This window comes from Eublepharis macularius, chromosome 8, assembly GCF_028583425.1.
Source record: "Eublepharis macularius isolate TG4126 chromosome 8, MPM_Emac_v1.0, whole genome shotgun sequence".
Lineage (NCBI taxonomy): Eukaryota > Metazoa > Chordata > Lepidosauria > Squamata > Eublepharidae > Eublepharis > Eublepharis macularius.
This window is the reverse complement of record NC_072797.1, coordinates 140608132-140621588: the sequence shown is the minus strand read 5'-3', so window position 1 is coordinate 140621588 and position 13457 is coordinate 140608132. Positions and strand designations below refer to the sequence as shown.

General features: G+C 45.7%; 1 protein-coding gene across 2 annotated transcripts in view; it reads right to left on the bottom strand.

Moving 5' to 3' along the window:
- Window positions 1-13457, bottom strand: part of RBPMS (RNA binding protein, mRNA processing factor) — a 131091-nt gene that overhangs the window by 58907 nt on the left and 58727 nt on the right. For both annotated transcript variants that reach the window (XM_054986904.1, XM_054986903.1), the window contains exons 2-4: window positions 8007-8084; window positions 5151-5189; window positions 1924-1986 (exon numbers count right to left, since the gene is read on the bottom strand). In XM_054986904.1, coding sequence (XP_054842879.1) covers window positions 1924-1986; window positions 5151-5189; window positions 8007-8084 — 180 coding nt within the window. The remainder of the gene's footprint in view (window positions 1-1923; window positions 1987-5150; window positions 5190-8006; window positions 8085-13457) is intronic.

Here is a 13457-nt window from a genome sequence, read left to right as displayed (position 1 = left end):
GCCGGAGCCAGGGGAGGCCAACGAGGCAGCCCGAGGGCCAGCAGTGGTGGCAGCGGCGGCAGCAGCACCCGCCATGCTGGAGGCGGCCGAGGCAGGCCCGACGAGGGAGGAGAGAGCAGAGGTGGCCGCAGGCAGAGCGACAGCGGCGGACAAAAGTGTGGCCGTGGCGGCACAGGCCGCCCGGCCCGATTGGAGGCCGTGACGCCAGCTGCTGTGGCGGCGACCGGGACTTCGGCGGTGTGGGCATGGCGGTGTCGCGCAGCCTCCTGGTGCCCAGTTGGGTGACCAGCCCAGCCGCCATTCTCGCCGGCTGTGCTGGCTGCACCCCAGCCCGGGACACTGAGGCGGCACGTGGTCCCGCCCCCGCCGGTGGGCTGGAGAGCGGGGACTAGGCGAGGAGGCCAGGGAGACGGCAGAGTGCACGGGTGGAGGGGAGGCAGCTGGGTGGAGGAAGGCTGGAGAGGCAGGAACAGGGGAAGAGAGGGAGGAGCCCTGGAGTTTGGCCTCACCTGCTCCAGGTGATGGGCCTGGCCTTGGGGGCGGGCTCTTGGGAATGGGGGTGGAGGTAAACTGCAGGGGAGGGATAAAAGACAGGGGCTCCAGAAGCCGAGGCCAATGAGGAGTGCAGAGAAGGGCGAGAGAGAGGGAAACGAGCAAGCTGTGCTGGCAAGGTGGCTGGGGCAATCCAGCTCACGCCCCTTTAGTCTGAGGCCTGTTAGGGCAGAGCCCCACCTGCCCCAGCAGGAAGAGAAGTGGCCGGCAGAGTCGCCAGCGTTAGGGAGGAGGCGGACCCGTCTGCCCAGCCGCGCACGCAACCCCTCTGAAACCTGACATATATATATATATATATATATATATATATATATATATATATATATATATATATATATATATATATATATATATATATATATATATATATATTTCAATTTATATACCGCCCATCCTCCGGGGCTCTGGGTGGTGAACAGTTTAAAATCAATAAAAACAAGAAAACAACAATACTAAAATCAATATACAAAACAATAATGAAATAAATTAACCAAGTGCAATGGTGGGGAGAACCCCCCCTAACCCCGAAGGTGGGAGGCTGACATGGCACCGCCCCCTTCAACCACTGAACACCTGGCGGAACAGCTCTGTCTTACAGGCCCGGCAGAACAATAACATGTCCCGCTGGGCCCGGGTCTCCATTGACAGAGTGTTCCACCAGGCTGGGGCCAGGACTGAAAAGGCCCTGGCCCTGGTTGAAGCGAGGCGGGCTTCCTTAGGGCTGAGGACCACCAGTAAACATTTATCCACTGATCGAAGCGGTCTCCGGGGAACATAAAGGGAGAGGCAGTCCCAAAGATATGCCGGTCCCAACTCGCTCAGGGCTTTAAAGGTAAGAACCAATACCTTGAATCTGATTCGTAATTCAACCGGAAGCCAGTGCAGCTGGCGCAGGACAGGTGTGATATGTGACTGGTAAGATATACCAATCAGGACCCGCACCGCCGCATTCTGGACCAGTTGTAGTTTCCGGATCAGGCCCAGGGGTAGCCCAGTGTAGAGTGAGTTACGGTAATCTAGCCTGGAGGTGACCGTTGCATGGATCACTGCACAGTTATACCACAGTTATCACTGACTAACCAGTGCCAGAGGAGAAATTTTGTCCTATCACAACCATATATTAGATTGCCGTCCGCCTACCTTATTCCATAAACACAGGAACAAAGATGAACTTAGCCCCCGCTCTCTTCGGTTTCTTCTCCTGCTTTCTATGTGCAGGGACATTTTTTTTACCCGGAGGAGTATTCAGAGATGAGGTTTCAAATCAGCCGTCTCCAATGGCCCAAGGAAAGCAAGAGCTGCATTACATGGTTCGGCTGTTTAGGGAGCTCCACTCTACACTCATTCAATTACCTTCTCAGGTGTACTTACATTCAAAGCGTTCTTAGCAGCTTCCGCTTCGGAGCGACTGTCAAAACTCACAAAGCCCACAGGCTGGAACAGAAGAGAGAAAAGGAAGTTTGGAGGTTTCTCAAGAACTGGAATTATAATTTAGAGACATGCACTTAAGAGGATCAGAGCTATATATTTTTACAACTCTGATCCACTCCGATCCACTGATCAAACAGCTGAACCAACTGCACTGCTGAGGGCAGTTTAGTGCATATTTAGTGGGCCTGAACGGTCAAGGCACCCGCCGTCTGAGGCAATTTTGCTTGCAACAACAGGTAATTAAACAAAAACACTGAAGGTGTCTTCCTTCTAACAACATGGTAAGTTTTTGTTTATTCAATAGTATATTATTTTTCATTCAATATAACAGGCACAAATTTTGTGATATGTATATTTATTTACTCAGTTAATTGTTTAAGAGACAGATGTTTAATCAACCACAAATTATTTACTTAGGTGACAGTGCTACAATATCATGATAGGATTGGCAAAAACGGTGTTTAGTATGAATTAAAATATATCTTGGATCTTGAATTCAGGCACCATAGTAAATCATGGTTTGTGCAAGAACAAACATAAGTAGCAAATCCTGGTTTATATGTAACCTGAGAGTGTTTGTTTCTTGTCTCTTTTCCACCTCTGAGGAGCAAAGAATCACAGTCTCTCTACACATTACTAAATACCTGAGGATGCTCAACTGCAGGATTTTATGTGCAGTCCTCAACTGACATGCAGGCTGTTCTTGCTTGGTGCCAATCTGCATTTCTTTAAGGTGTGAGAAACTGTCGAAATCAGTGTAATCAAAATCAGTCACTCACAGGTGACTGATGATATACTTAAAAATCACAGTATATCATGACATCTGAATGCATTTAGGTTATAGCAGCTTCTCACAGTCTAATTACTTCCTAAACTGCCAACTCTAAAGGCCAGTGGCTGGGCACCATAGGCAATACTGCCAGTAAGAATACTAAAATGTTTACAGTGCATTCCCAAACATAGTTAGCGACCTCTTACGTCTTTGGCTGGGTTGCATCCTGGAGGAGTGTAAGTGACTGTATCTCAGCCACAGAATAGAACAAGCAGAACAAACTGGGATTTCTGAAAGTGTTTCTTGTACTTGGAAGTGAGGGGGGGGCATTCTGACTGATGGGCGATTTCTTCCACTGGCTGAGGAAGCATGACTTTACAGCGCAATCCTAAACAGGTTTCTCAGGCTGTATTCAATGGGGCTTACTTCCAGCTAAGTGTGTATAGGATTCCAGTCTTAGTTCCAATTTCCTGTTTCCTTCAGAGGAAGGGAATCCCCACTGAGTTTGAGAATTCTGAAGCTGAAAAAGCTTGAAGTAAAATTTTGCTGGATAGATAAACGATTTCCCTCACAAGGAGAAACAACTTGAAGAAAAATTAGTACAAACAAGGTATTTAACAGAGTAAAGGTAAAGGCAGTCCCCTGTGCAAGCACTGAGTCATTACTGACCCATGGGGGGACGTCGCATCACGACGTTTTCTTGGCAGACTTTTTTTTTATGGGGTGGTTTGCCATTGCCTTCCCCAGTCATCTACACTTCACGACCAGGAAACCGGGTACTCATTTTACCGACTTCGGAAGGATGGGAGGCTGAGTCAACCTTGAGCCGGCTACCTGAACCCGGCTTCCACCAGGATTGAACTCAGGTCGTGAGCAGAGCTTGGGCTGCAGTACTGCAGCTTACCACTTGCAGCTGTAATGGAGAGCCAAGCTGTAAAACCAGGATGCCTACATTTCCCATCAAAACTTGAGGGAAGCTGACAAGTGTCCAACCTGTGTAAGGCATCACTTGTAGCTTGGCTCTCTGCGTCACGGGGCTGAAATGTTCACAAAGAACCAAACTGATCTACGCAATCCCAACCTTATCAGACAAGAGACTCCTCCAAGAACGTAGGGCCAAGCTAGAAGTGACGAGTTACACTTGAATAGCAAGTGAACAGACTCATGTGTATTCCTCCCTGTTCACTTGCGGTCCACTTGCACTCCACTCTTCACTTGCGGTCCACTTGCACTCCACTCGATCACGTGCAAGTGGAGCGCAAGAGAACAGGGAGGAATACACGTGAGTCTGTGATCGAGTGGAGTGCAAGTCGAGTGCAAGTGAACAGGGAGGAATACACGTGAGTCTGTGATCGAGTGGAGTGCAAGTCGAGCGCAAGTGAACAGGGAGGAATACATGTGAGTCTGTGATCGAGTGGAGTGCAAGTCGAGAGCAAGTGAACAGGGAGGAATACACGTGAGTCTGTGATTGAGTGGAGTGCAAGTCGAGCGCAAGTGAACAGGGAGGAATACATGTGAGTCTGTGATCGAGTGGAGTGCAAGTCGAGAGCAAGTGAACAGGGAGGAATACACGTGAGTCTGTGATCGAGTGGAGTGCAAGTCGAGCGCAAGTGAACAGGGAGGAATACACGTGAGTCTGTGATCGAGTGGAGTGCAAGTCGAGCGCAAGTGAACAGGGAGGAATACATGTGAGTCTGTGATCGAGTGGAGTGCAAGTCGAGAGCAAGTGAACAGCGAGGAATACAAGTGAGTCTGTGATCGAGTGGAGTGCAAGTCGAGCGCAAGTGAACAGGGAGGAATACACGTGAGTCTGTGATCGAGTGGAGTGCAAGTCGAGCGCAAGTGAACAGGGAGTAATACATGTGAGTCTGTTCACTTGCATTCAAGTGTAACTCGTCACTTCTAGCTTGGCCCTGAGTGAAGCAAGAAGCTCTTCTTCCTGCTCAGCAGCAGAAACACTAATGGGACAACCAATATTTTATTCTCACCAAGAGGGCTAATATTAACTCTGGTGGTATTAAAGGTGCTGTTACTGGGTCAGATAGTAGAGGCAAAAGAATTGGACTAAAAACTGTGATAAGAGGCACAACGCCCTCTGCATTGAAAAGGAGATGCTTCTTATCTCTGAATTCTGTTTTCCACCCTGCAGGATTAGGTATCAGTTCAGATTCCAGAAGATTCTGGCAGATAAATTAAGAAAAGCTGATCTCCAGATACACCAAAGTAACACAAGCCTGCCAACAGTACTGGGATACACTGAATACCTTGAAGAGACTTCCAGTATTGCCACAATGTGCCAAATTTTCATACTGGCTGCATGTTTGTGAATTTGTCATATATTAAATATACACTGGTGATATGTATTGTTAATGTTGCAAATGTGTATTACAATTACCTGCTTAGATGTGAGTTTTATAAGAGAGCCTTCATATCCCTGCAAGAAGAAATAAAAATTACACTCTGGCCAAGAGAAAAATTAAGGAAGTTCCTACATAAATAAATGTGAATATATAAATACATTTTTCCATGACAGTGTACTCCTAAGTAGTTTACTTCTAAGATCACTGAAGTTTAGGATTGTACTGTGAGTGACTTATAACCTGATCTTAAAAAAGCCAACAAAAGTGATACCAAATTTGCTTTATTACGGCTCTAAAGCTGTATTCTCCCCTCTTATCCTAAGCCGTAGGATACAGAATACGTTAATCTACCGAAGTTAAACCAGCATGGTTTAAATTCATTATTACTAGAAATGCATGTTATAGGTTGTTATGGATTAAGGTAAGTGTTAAACAAATATAATAAAACACTTCAAATCTGGGAAGGATTAAACGATCTGGAATTTCACACTGTAGCACTTTAGTTCCAAATCACAATCAATCGTTCATACCAATCTACCAAAGCAGAAAAATCACATAGTAAAAAAAAAATTAGCTGCAAATGGGGGAATTGCCTGTTTATTATTTTGATTTTTTAGGAAGGCCGCTTTATTGGAGTTCCCTATAGCAAAACAGACTGCTGTAGATTTACTGAGGATTCCCGTCCCATGTCACATTCCCGTGTCTGAGATCTGAGGCTGAGCACATTGCCTTTTTGGGACTGTTATATCTCGTTTCCCAGGAAGGTCAGATCAGGAGAGATTAACGCTGTGACGGGCAGATAGGGACAAATCCATTACGAGATGGGTACGAACTGGGAAAATTCTGATCCGTGCGGTTCGTGGTTCATTACGTTTCACGAACCACGAACCAGCCCTGGTTCGCGAACTGGTTCGTTCAGTTCATGAAAACATCACTTCTAGGTCAGCAGAAAGTCTGCAGACAGCCCATCCCCCCGTTGCCTAGGAATCTGATTGATTGGCACCAGTCTGTCTGCAGTGATGAACTGAAATATGAACCAAATGAACCAGGCTAAAATTCATCATGGTTTGTGAGAAATTAGCTCCCACGAACCGCCGGTTCACGATCCACGAACTGCAGTTCATATTTCAGTTTGTGCCCGCCTGTAGTGCCAACTATTTTAGTCACACACTTGGGGACAAAAATCCTCATCGTGGTGCCCACTGATATATTCCCTTGTGTTTCACTTGCTTAAGTCTTGATAATAAAATCCAAAAGGTCTTAAATGGAACAAAAAAAAGCAAGAAGCTTCCAGTTGATGCCTATGATTTACTAGCAAAGAACTGATACAGCACCACCGGTGGCAGCCATTTCGTGACTGGCCCCATACCGAAATCCATTGTGCCTACAGACTTAACCCCTATATATCCAGCTGGGGGTCCCCTTCCCACCAGCTTCCAATTGCATTTGATAGGGCCAAGGTATGTGGGGCAGAAACAGGCAGCTAAGAATCCAGCCCCCTAGGAACATTTGTATTGACTTGTCATTTATATTGCTTTTTCATTCCTGTCAGCCATTTTGGAGAGCCAATTTGGGGCTTGAAAAGGAGGATATAAATAAATAAATGCCTTCTTGCTCCCACATGAGTTTTGTTTTTAAGCAGGTCCTTAAATCAGTAAAGTACAAGGAAATGTTATTCAATGGCCAAGAGGCTTTACTACAGTTTTTAGCTTTTATCTCAGAATTTTGGGGTGAACAGAGATCACCAACTCCTTTACAAGCTGACTCTTCCAATCTCCTCCACACTAGACAGGCTAAGAATATTAATCCACCTTCCCCAGCCAGTTTGATGTAGTGCTGTAGTGGTTAAGAGCGCAAGACTCTTATATGGAGAACTGGGTTTGATTCCCCACTCCTCCACTTGAAGCCAACTGGGTGACCTTGGGCTAGTCACAGCTCTCTGGAGCTCCCTCAGTCCCACCCACCAAACAGAGTGTTTTGTTGTGGGGATACAGAAGGGCGGTATATAGATCAAATGTTGTTGTTGTTGTTATTGTTAGGGACTGTCAGGAAACGTCTCATGTTGCAAGGGAGGGTGGGGTCTCCTGCTCTGACTTTCCACTTCAGCTGTTAACTCCGACAGTTACTTCCATCTGACCATTCTACTCTGCCCACCCCTCCCACCATTCAGACAAAACAGACCCACTCACAATGCCTTACATTTCCCATATGCAGCCCTGGAAAATCTGTAAATGTACCTGTGCCACGTGTGTACATAGGTACACACTTCTGTTGATTTTTTAAAATTATAAAGCCAATACTGAACAGCTGTTGCCAGTGCCACTAAAGGATCTGGTCTAGTCTAAAGGACAGGATAAATATCTGGAGTTAGTATGGGTCCTCTACTGTCCCGTTAAATATGGGAGTCAAGAGACTTTTTGTAACCATTATGGGAGGGAAATATTTTATATCCATCTACACCAACAATGCAGCTTCTAGCAAGACTGTATAAAACGTAGCAGAGATTTTGCAAAGCAACTCAGAGCTAACACAGGCACAAAGTAATTCTTCAGATAGTATTACCAGAAGAGTTGGTGACATACATTTTTAAAAATTAGCAAAATGCTTCCTTCGCTTCTTTAATATGAATGGCTAGATATTGATAATGTGAAATGTGAATTGTTAAATATGCAAATAGGCTTGAGATGAGAACAACTAGAGTAATGGCTGCTTGAGTGGTGGACTCTAAACTGGAGAACCAGGTCCGATTCCCTACCCCTCTGCTTGAAGCCAGCTGGGTGACCTGGGGTCAGTCACAGCTTCCAGGAGCTCTCTCAGCCCCACCCCCACCCCCACTCTGGCCCTTCAGTGCTTACGTTTCCATGCAAGTAGACAACGAAAACCAAGTGTACCTTGAAAGGTCTGAACAACAGATACAGTTCCCGGGGTTTGATGTCCAAAGGCAAACCACTGACAAAGAGCGTCCGTACCTTTAAATGAAAACAGAAAAAGCCATCTGGTAAAAACATTCAGGCAACTTTAGAGCACTTCCAAAATAAACTTACAGTTTCATCAGCTTTGCAAATGGTGCAACTGGGGTACCACAACAACTTGAACATAAGAGAGAATGAACTCACTTCTAATTTATGACCATTCCACTGCCCCAGGTGCTTACACACAGTTACTATTTGCAACAGGTGACCAGCCAGTATTTAGAAGCCTGTGATAGATTTCCTGGGGCTGCACACCATCCCACAGGAGTTCTTCCCCTTGTCATAGTACTTCCTGCCTTAACACACTGCACCAAAGTTCCCAGCAAGAAATTGGAAAGACCAGTTTGAAGGGGTAGCATCTGGGCTTCAGTATACATCCACTCAAGCCTGGATTGATAACTAAAGTTGCCAGCTTTAGATGGGGAAATTCCTGGAGATTTGGGGGTGGAAGTTGGGTAAGGTAGAGTTTGGGGAGGGGAGAGACTTCAGCAAGGTTTAAGTCCATATAATCCACCTTCAAACATTGCCATTTTCTTCCAGGAAACTCATCTCTGTAGCCTGGAGATCAGTTGAAATTCTTGGAGAACTCCAGGCCTTACCTAGACCCTGGCATCCTAACTGATAACTGAGGCAAATTAACAAGCTTGATGGTTTGCTTATTAAATGTGAACAAGAACAAAATGCATGTGCCATATACTGCAGTCACTACTTCATGCTTCTCTCAACTGGCATGCAGCTAACTTAAAAAAACTTTATAAACAAAAGCACTGAAGTCTTAAGCAATTATCTGAAAAACTATTGAAAGGATTTGCTGAAATTATATGTGAATAATAATAATAATAATGATGATGATGATGATGATGATTGATGATGTTCAATTTATATACTGCTCTTCTGGATGACTTAACACCCACTCAGAGCGGTTTACAAAGTATGTCATTATTATCCCCACAATAAACACTCTGTGAGGTGGGTGGGGCTGAGAGAGCTCTGAGAGAGCTGTGAGAGACCCAAGGTCCCCAAGCTGGCTTCAAGTGGAGGAGTGAGGAATCAAACCGAGATCTCCAGATTAAAGTCCCGCGCTCTTAACCACTACACCAAACTGGCTCTGAACCATTGCAGACTTTTGCAAATCCAGAAAACTCCTTTTTATGGAAGTATTTCCCCATTAGGAAGTATGCTATGATATACAATCATTTCCTGGGTGGTTGAAAAGCAGTATTAAACCATAAAAGCCCTGTATACGTTCCGATTGTGTGTTCAGTCACAGCTTGGGGGGCGGGGGGGTATGGGTACGTAGCTCCTGCCTCTGCTGGGCTTCCAAAGCAAGAGACTAAAACTGAAGTGGTTTGTTATTGCCCACCTCTGCACAGCAAACCTGGTCTTCCTGGGTGGTCTCCCATCCAAGCACTAACCCAGGCTGAAGCTACTTAATTGGCCAGGACCATCCAGGGCCGTTTCCACACTGCTTACCTTCCCTCGGAACGACCCGGAACATCGCACAAAAAACGTGGAAGATCGCGTTTTCTAGCGTGATATTTGCGCGACATCGCAAGAAAACGCGATCTTCCACGTTTTTTACACGATGTTCCGGGTCGTTCCGAGAGAAGGTAAGCAGTGTGATACATTTTACAAATAAAATTTTAGTACTTCCTTTACCACCAACACCGTGGCATTTTCCAAGGTTTATTCCCCAACAGTTATACAAAAGGCCTGCTGTTGTTTAAGGAAAAGTGACATTCAAATGAGTCCTCTGTTAGGAATCTCTCTCATTACACAACATTCTCAACTTGTTTCCTGGTATTATAATTTCCACAGATGATAGTCGATCTTAGAAATCTACTGTACAATCTCTCTCAAATTAGGAACGCAAGTTTGTTTCAGACTTATAAAGAGCTGATCGTATCTAGCTATAAGACATAAAATATCTGTTGTTTACCCACTTTACTTTTCACCAAACCAAACATTTTCTTTATAGTGTGCCAGAAGCATGCAAAAATGAGAAAGGACACGTGATTTAAAGGTAATCTATAAATGACACAAAATAGATCGGTGTGGCTTGTATTTCTTTCTATGCAAGTCACATACTTAGTTGAACTTCTTGTTGGAAATATCAACCAGGCTAAAAGGCAACGCAAGGCTTTGCTGGTAAACTGAGTACCCCTCTCTTTGCCTCTTATCCCTTCCATGGACCCATGATACCTCTTTAAAGGGGAGTGAACAGCAAAACTTCCCTTGGCCAACAGAGTCCAGGGAGGCAGAGAAACAGTACAATCCTACGAACACTGTCCCATTGACAGTGTTCGTAGGCCCACTGAGTAGACTTGCTTAGGACAGCACAACAATGGGATCTTAAGCAGAGGCATACCCTTCAAAGCCCATTGATTTCAATGGACTTAGAAGGATGTAACACACAATCCCAGAGTTGGAAGGGGCCGTACAGACCTTCTAGTCCAACCCCCTGCCCAATGCAGGATGAGCCTCAAGCATCCCTGAATCTGCTTAAGACTGCACTGTTGGCTCTCCGACCCCATATTACTGATGCAAAGCAGTCCCACAAGAAGTTATCTGTCAACTAGGGCAACTAAACACCAGTAGTAGATCCAGAGGAGTTAGCCGTGTTAGTCTGTAGTAGCAAAATCAAAAAGAGTCCAGTAGCACCTTTAAGACTAACCAATTTTATTATAGCATAAGCTTTCGAGAATCAAGTTCTCTTCGTCAGATGCCTGATCAAAACTGGGCAGATACAGAAGAGGAGGGGGAAAGAGAGAGAATGTTTTGATAGCCTCCATGCTAATTGCATTCTGCCTTCTTGTGATTTATGCCCCCTCCCCTTTTTTCTCTCTCTTTCCCCCTCCTCTTCTGTATCTGCCCAGTTTTGATCAGGCATCTGACGAAGAGAACTTGATTCTCGAAAGCTTATGCTATAATAAAATTGGTTAGTCTTAAAGGTGCTACTGGACTCTTTTTGATTAAACACCAGTAGAAATCTCTCTCACTTATACACACACAGACAAGGGTTGCCAGTTACCTGCTTGGGGCAGGGGACCCTCCGCTCCCACCCTTCACTCCTGCTTACCTGGCTAGCAGGGGGGGGGACGTGCCCCCCTGGGATGCACTTCTGGGCTGCACAGCATGCTCCTGCGCACTGCAGCTGCCCAATCCGGGCTGGATTCGGGCCACTGCAGAACGCAGAAGCGCACCCGCACTCCGCAGTGGCCGGATTCAGTCTGATTTAGGCTTGATTTGGCCCCCTCTGTAGTGTGTGAGCGCTTCCAGGGCGGCATGTTACCTGCGCGATGGCATCACTTCCTGGAAGTGATGTCATCATGCAGGCCAAGGGTATGTGTGCTCTGCACGTGCGTGAGGGGAAAGCTACAAGGTAGGTGTTGGGCCTTGGACCTCCCGCCCAGCGGGTCGGGAGACATGGAAACCCCAACTCACACACACACACCCATAGTTTCAGGACCTTTTTCTGACAATTATAAAATACAGCACTCAGGACCAATAAAGGCTCCATCAGGAAATGACATCTCACGAATTTGCTTTAAAATCTAGTCCATCTCCAGCTGTTGCACACTACATAAGGAAGTCTGAAACACATTTTTAAATATTATATTATATTATATTATATTATATTATATTATATTATATTATATTATATTATATTATATTATATTATATTATATTATATTATATTATATACAAAGCTGGGTGAAGATGGGTAGCAGGCATTGCCACCTGCTTCACTCCTGATCCCAGCTGGGTGAAGGCGGGCGGCGGGCATTTCCCCCTCTCTGCTCCTGATTTCAGCTGGGTGAAGGCGGGGAGCAGGGATTGCCACCTGCTCTACTCCTGATCTCAGCTGGGTCAAGTGTGGCCGGGCATTGCCACCTGCTCCCCTCCTGATCCCAGGTAGGTGAAGGCAGTGGGTGGGCATTTCCACCTGCTCTGCTCCTGATCCCAGTTGGGTGAAGGCGGGGGGTGGGCACTTCCCCCTCTCTGTTTTTGATCTCAGCTTTGTGAAGGCGGGGGGCAGGCATTGTCACCTGCTTTGCTCCTGATCCCAGCTGGGTTAAGACAGGGATTGGGTACTGCCACCTGCTCTGCTCCTGATCTCAGCTGGGTGAAGGTGGGGGGCAGGCACTGCTGCCTGCTCCACGTCTGATCCCTCCCTGGGCTTCCTGCCGTGGCACACTCTCTGGAGGTCTGGCTGCCTCATCTGGGCTTCCCTCCACAGCAGCGCCCTCTGGAGGTGCATCAGGGTAGGAAGTGAGTTGTCTTGAATATGCTTAGCCTTTTATACAGTAGAATTATATAATATAGTATAGTACAGTACAGTATAGTAATAGTATATTATATTGCTCTACCTGCATAATTTTTACAGCTATACAAAAAGGTTTAAGGAGTATGTGGGAAAGGAAGGCTGTGGGCTTCTCTTCAGTACCACAGAACTTTCTGCACGTATATCTCCAGCGTGCACAGAGTTTTCTGTACACATAAGATCAATTTGCTCTGGTTCAAACGACCAAACTTAAGAGTTCTGAATGTCTGCTACAACAAGCAGAGACCAACAAATTGTGCTTTTTCACAATGAGAGTTTCATGCATTCATACAAGTCTTTAGGACTGCATTTCAAATGCTCAAAAGCTTGCACAGAATTTTGTGCTAATCTGATTGTTTCAATAAAAGGTACTACACGGATTTTGTTCTTGTTTTGAGATTTGTCCCTTGGGGACATATTGTGAAGCATTTTTAAGTGTGTGTGTTTGTGTATAGAGAGAGAAAGAGACTAAGAGAGAAAAATGCGTCTTCAAATCACACACACCCTGCCAAGCAGCATCCCAAAATGGCTGGAGACGATCCGTGGCTTTCCAGGACAACAGAACTAGTGGCAGTTTGAAAGAGCATACACAAACTACTTCAGCTCTAGCAAGCAGGTTTTGCAGGTATTTATACGGCCTCAAGAAGATTTGTTTGCCAAAAGCAACGGTGGGACAAATGAAAGTTGTCTGTGCACTATGGAATACACACATTTGTCAAACCATTGCCATCCAGACATCCAGAGTAATCTGTTGCAGCGAAAGATGAACAGGAGTCTCATAGCACCATGCAGCACACATGCAAATAATGAATAAACTGCCACGAAATACAAGAAGTTCAGTCTGTGGATACAGTGTGTGTGATAACACGTATTCTACTGCACGAAAACTTAGAATCATAGAATCAAAGGGTTGGAAGGGACCTCTAGGGTCATCTAGTCCAACCCCTTGCACAATGTAGGAAATTCACAACCCCCGCAACTGCCCCAGTGACTCCTCCTCCATGCCCAGAAGATAGCAAAACACCTCCAGGATCCCTAGCCAAAGT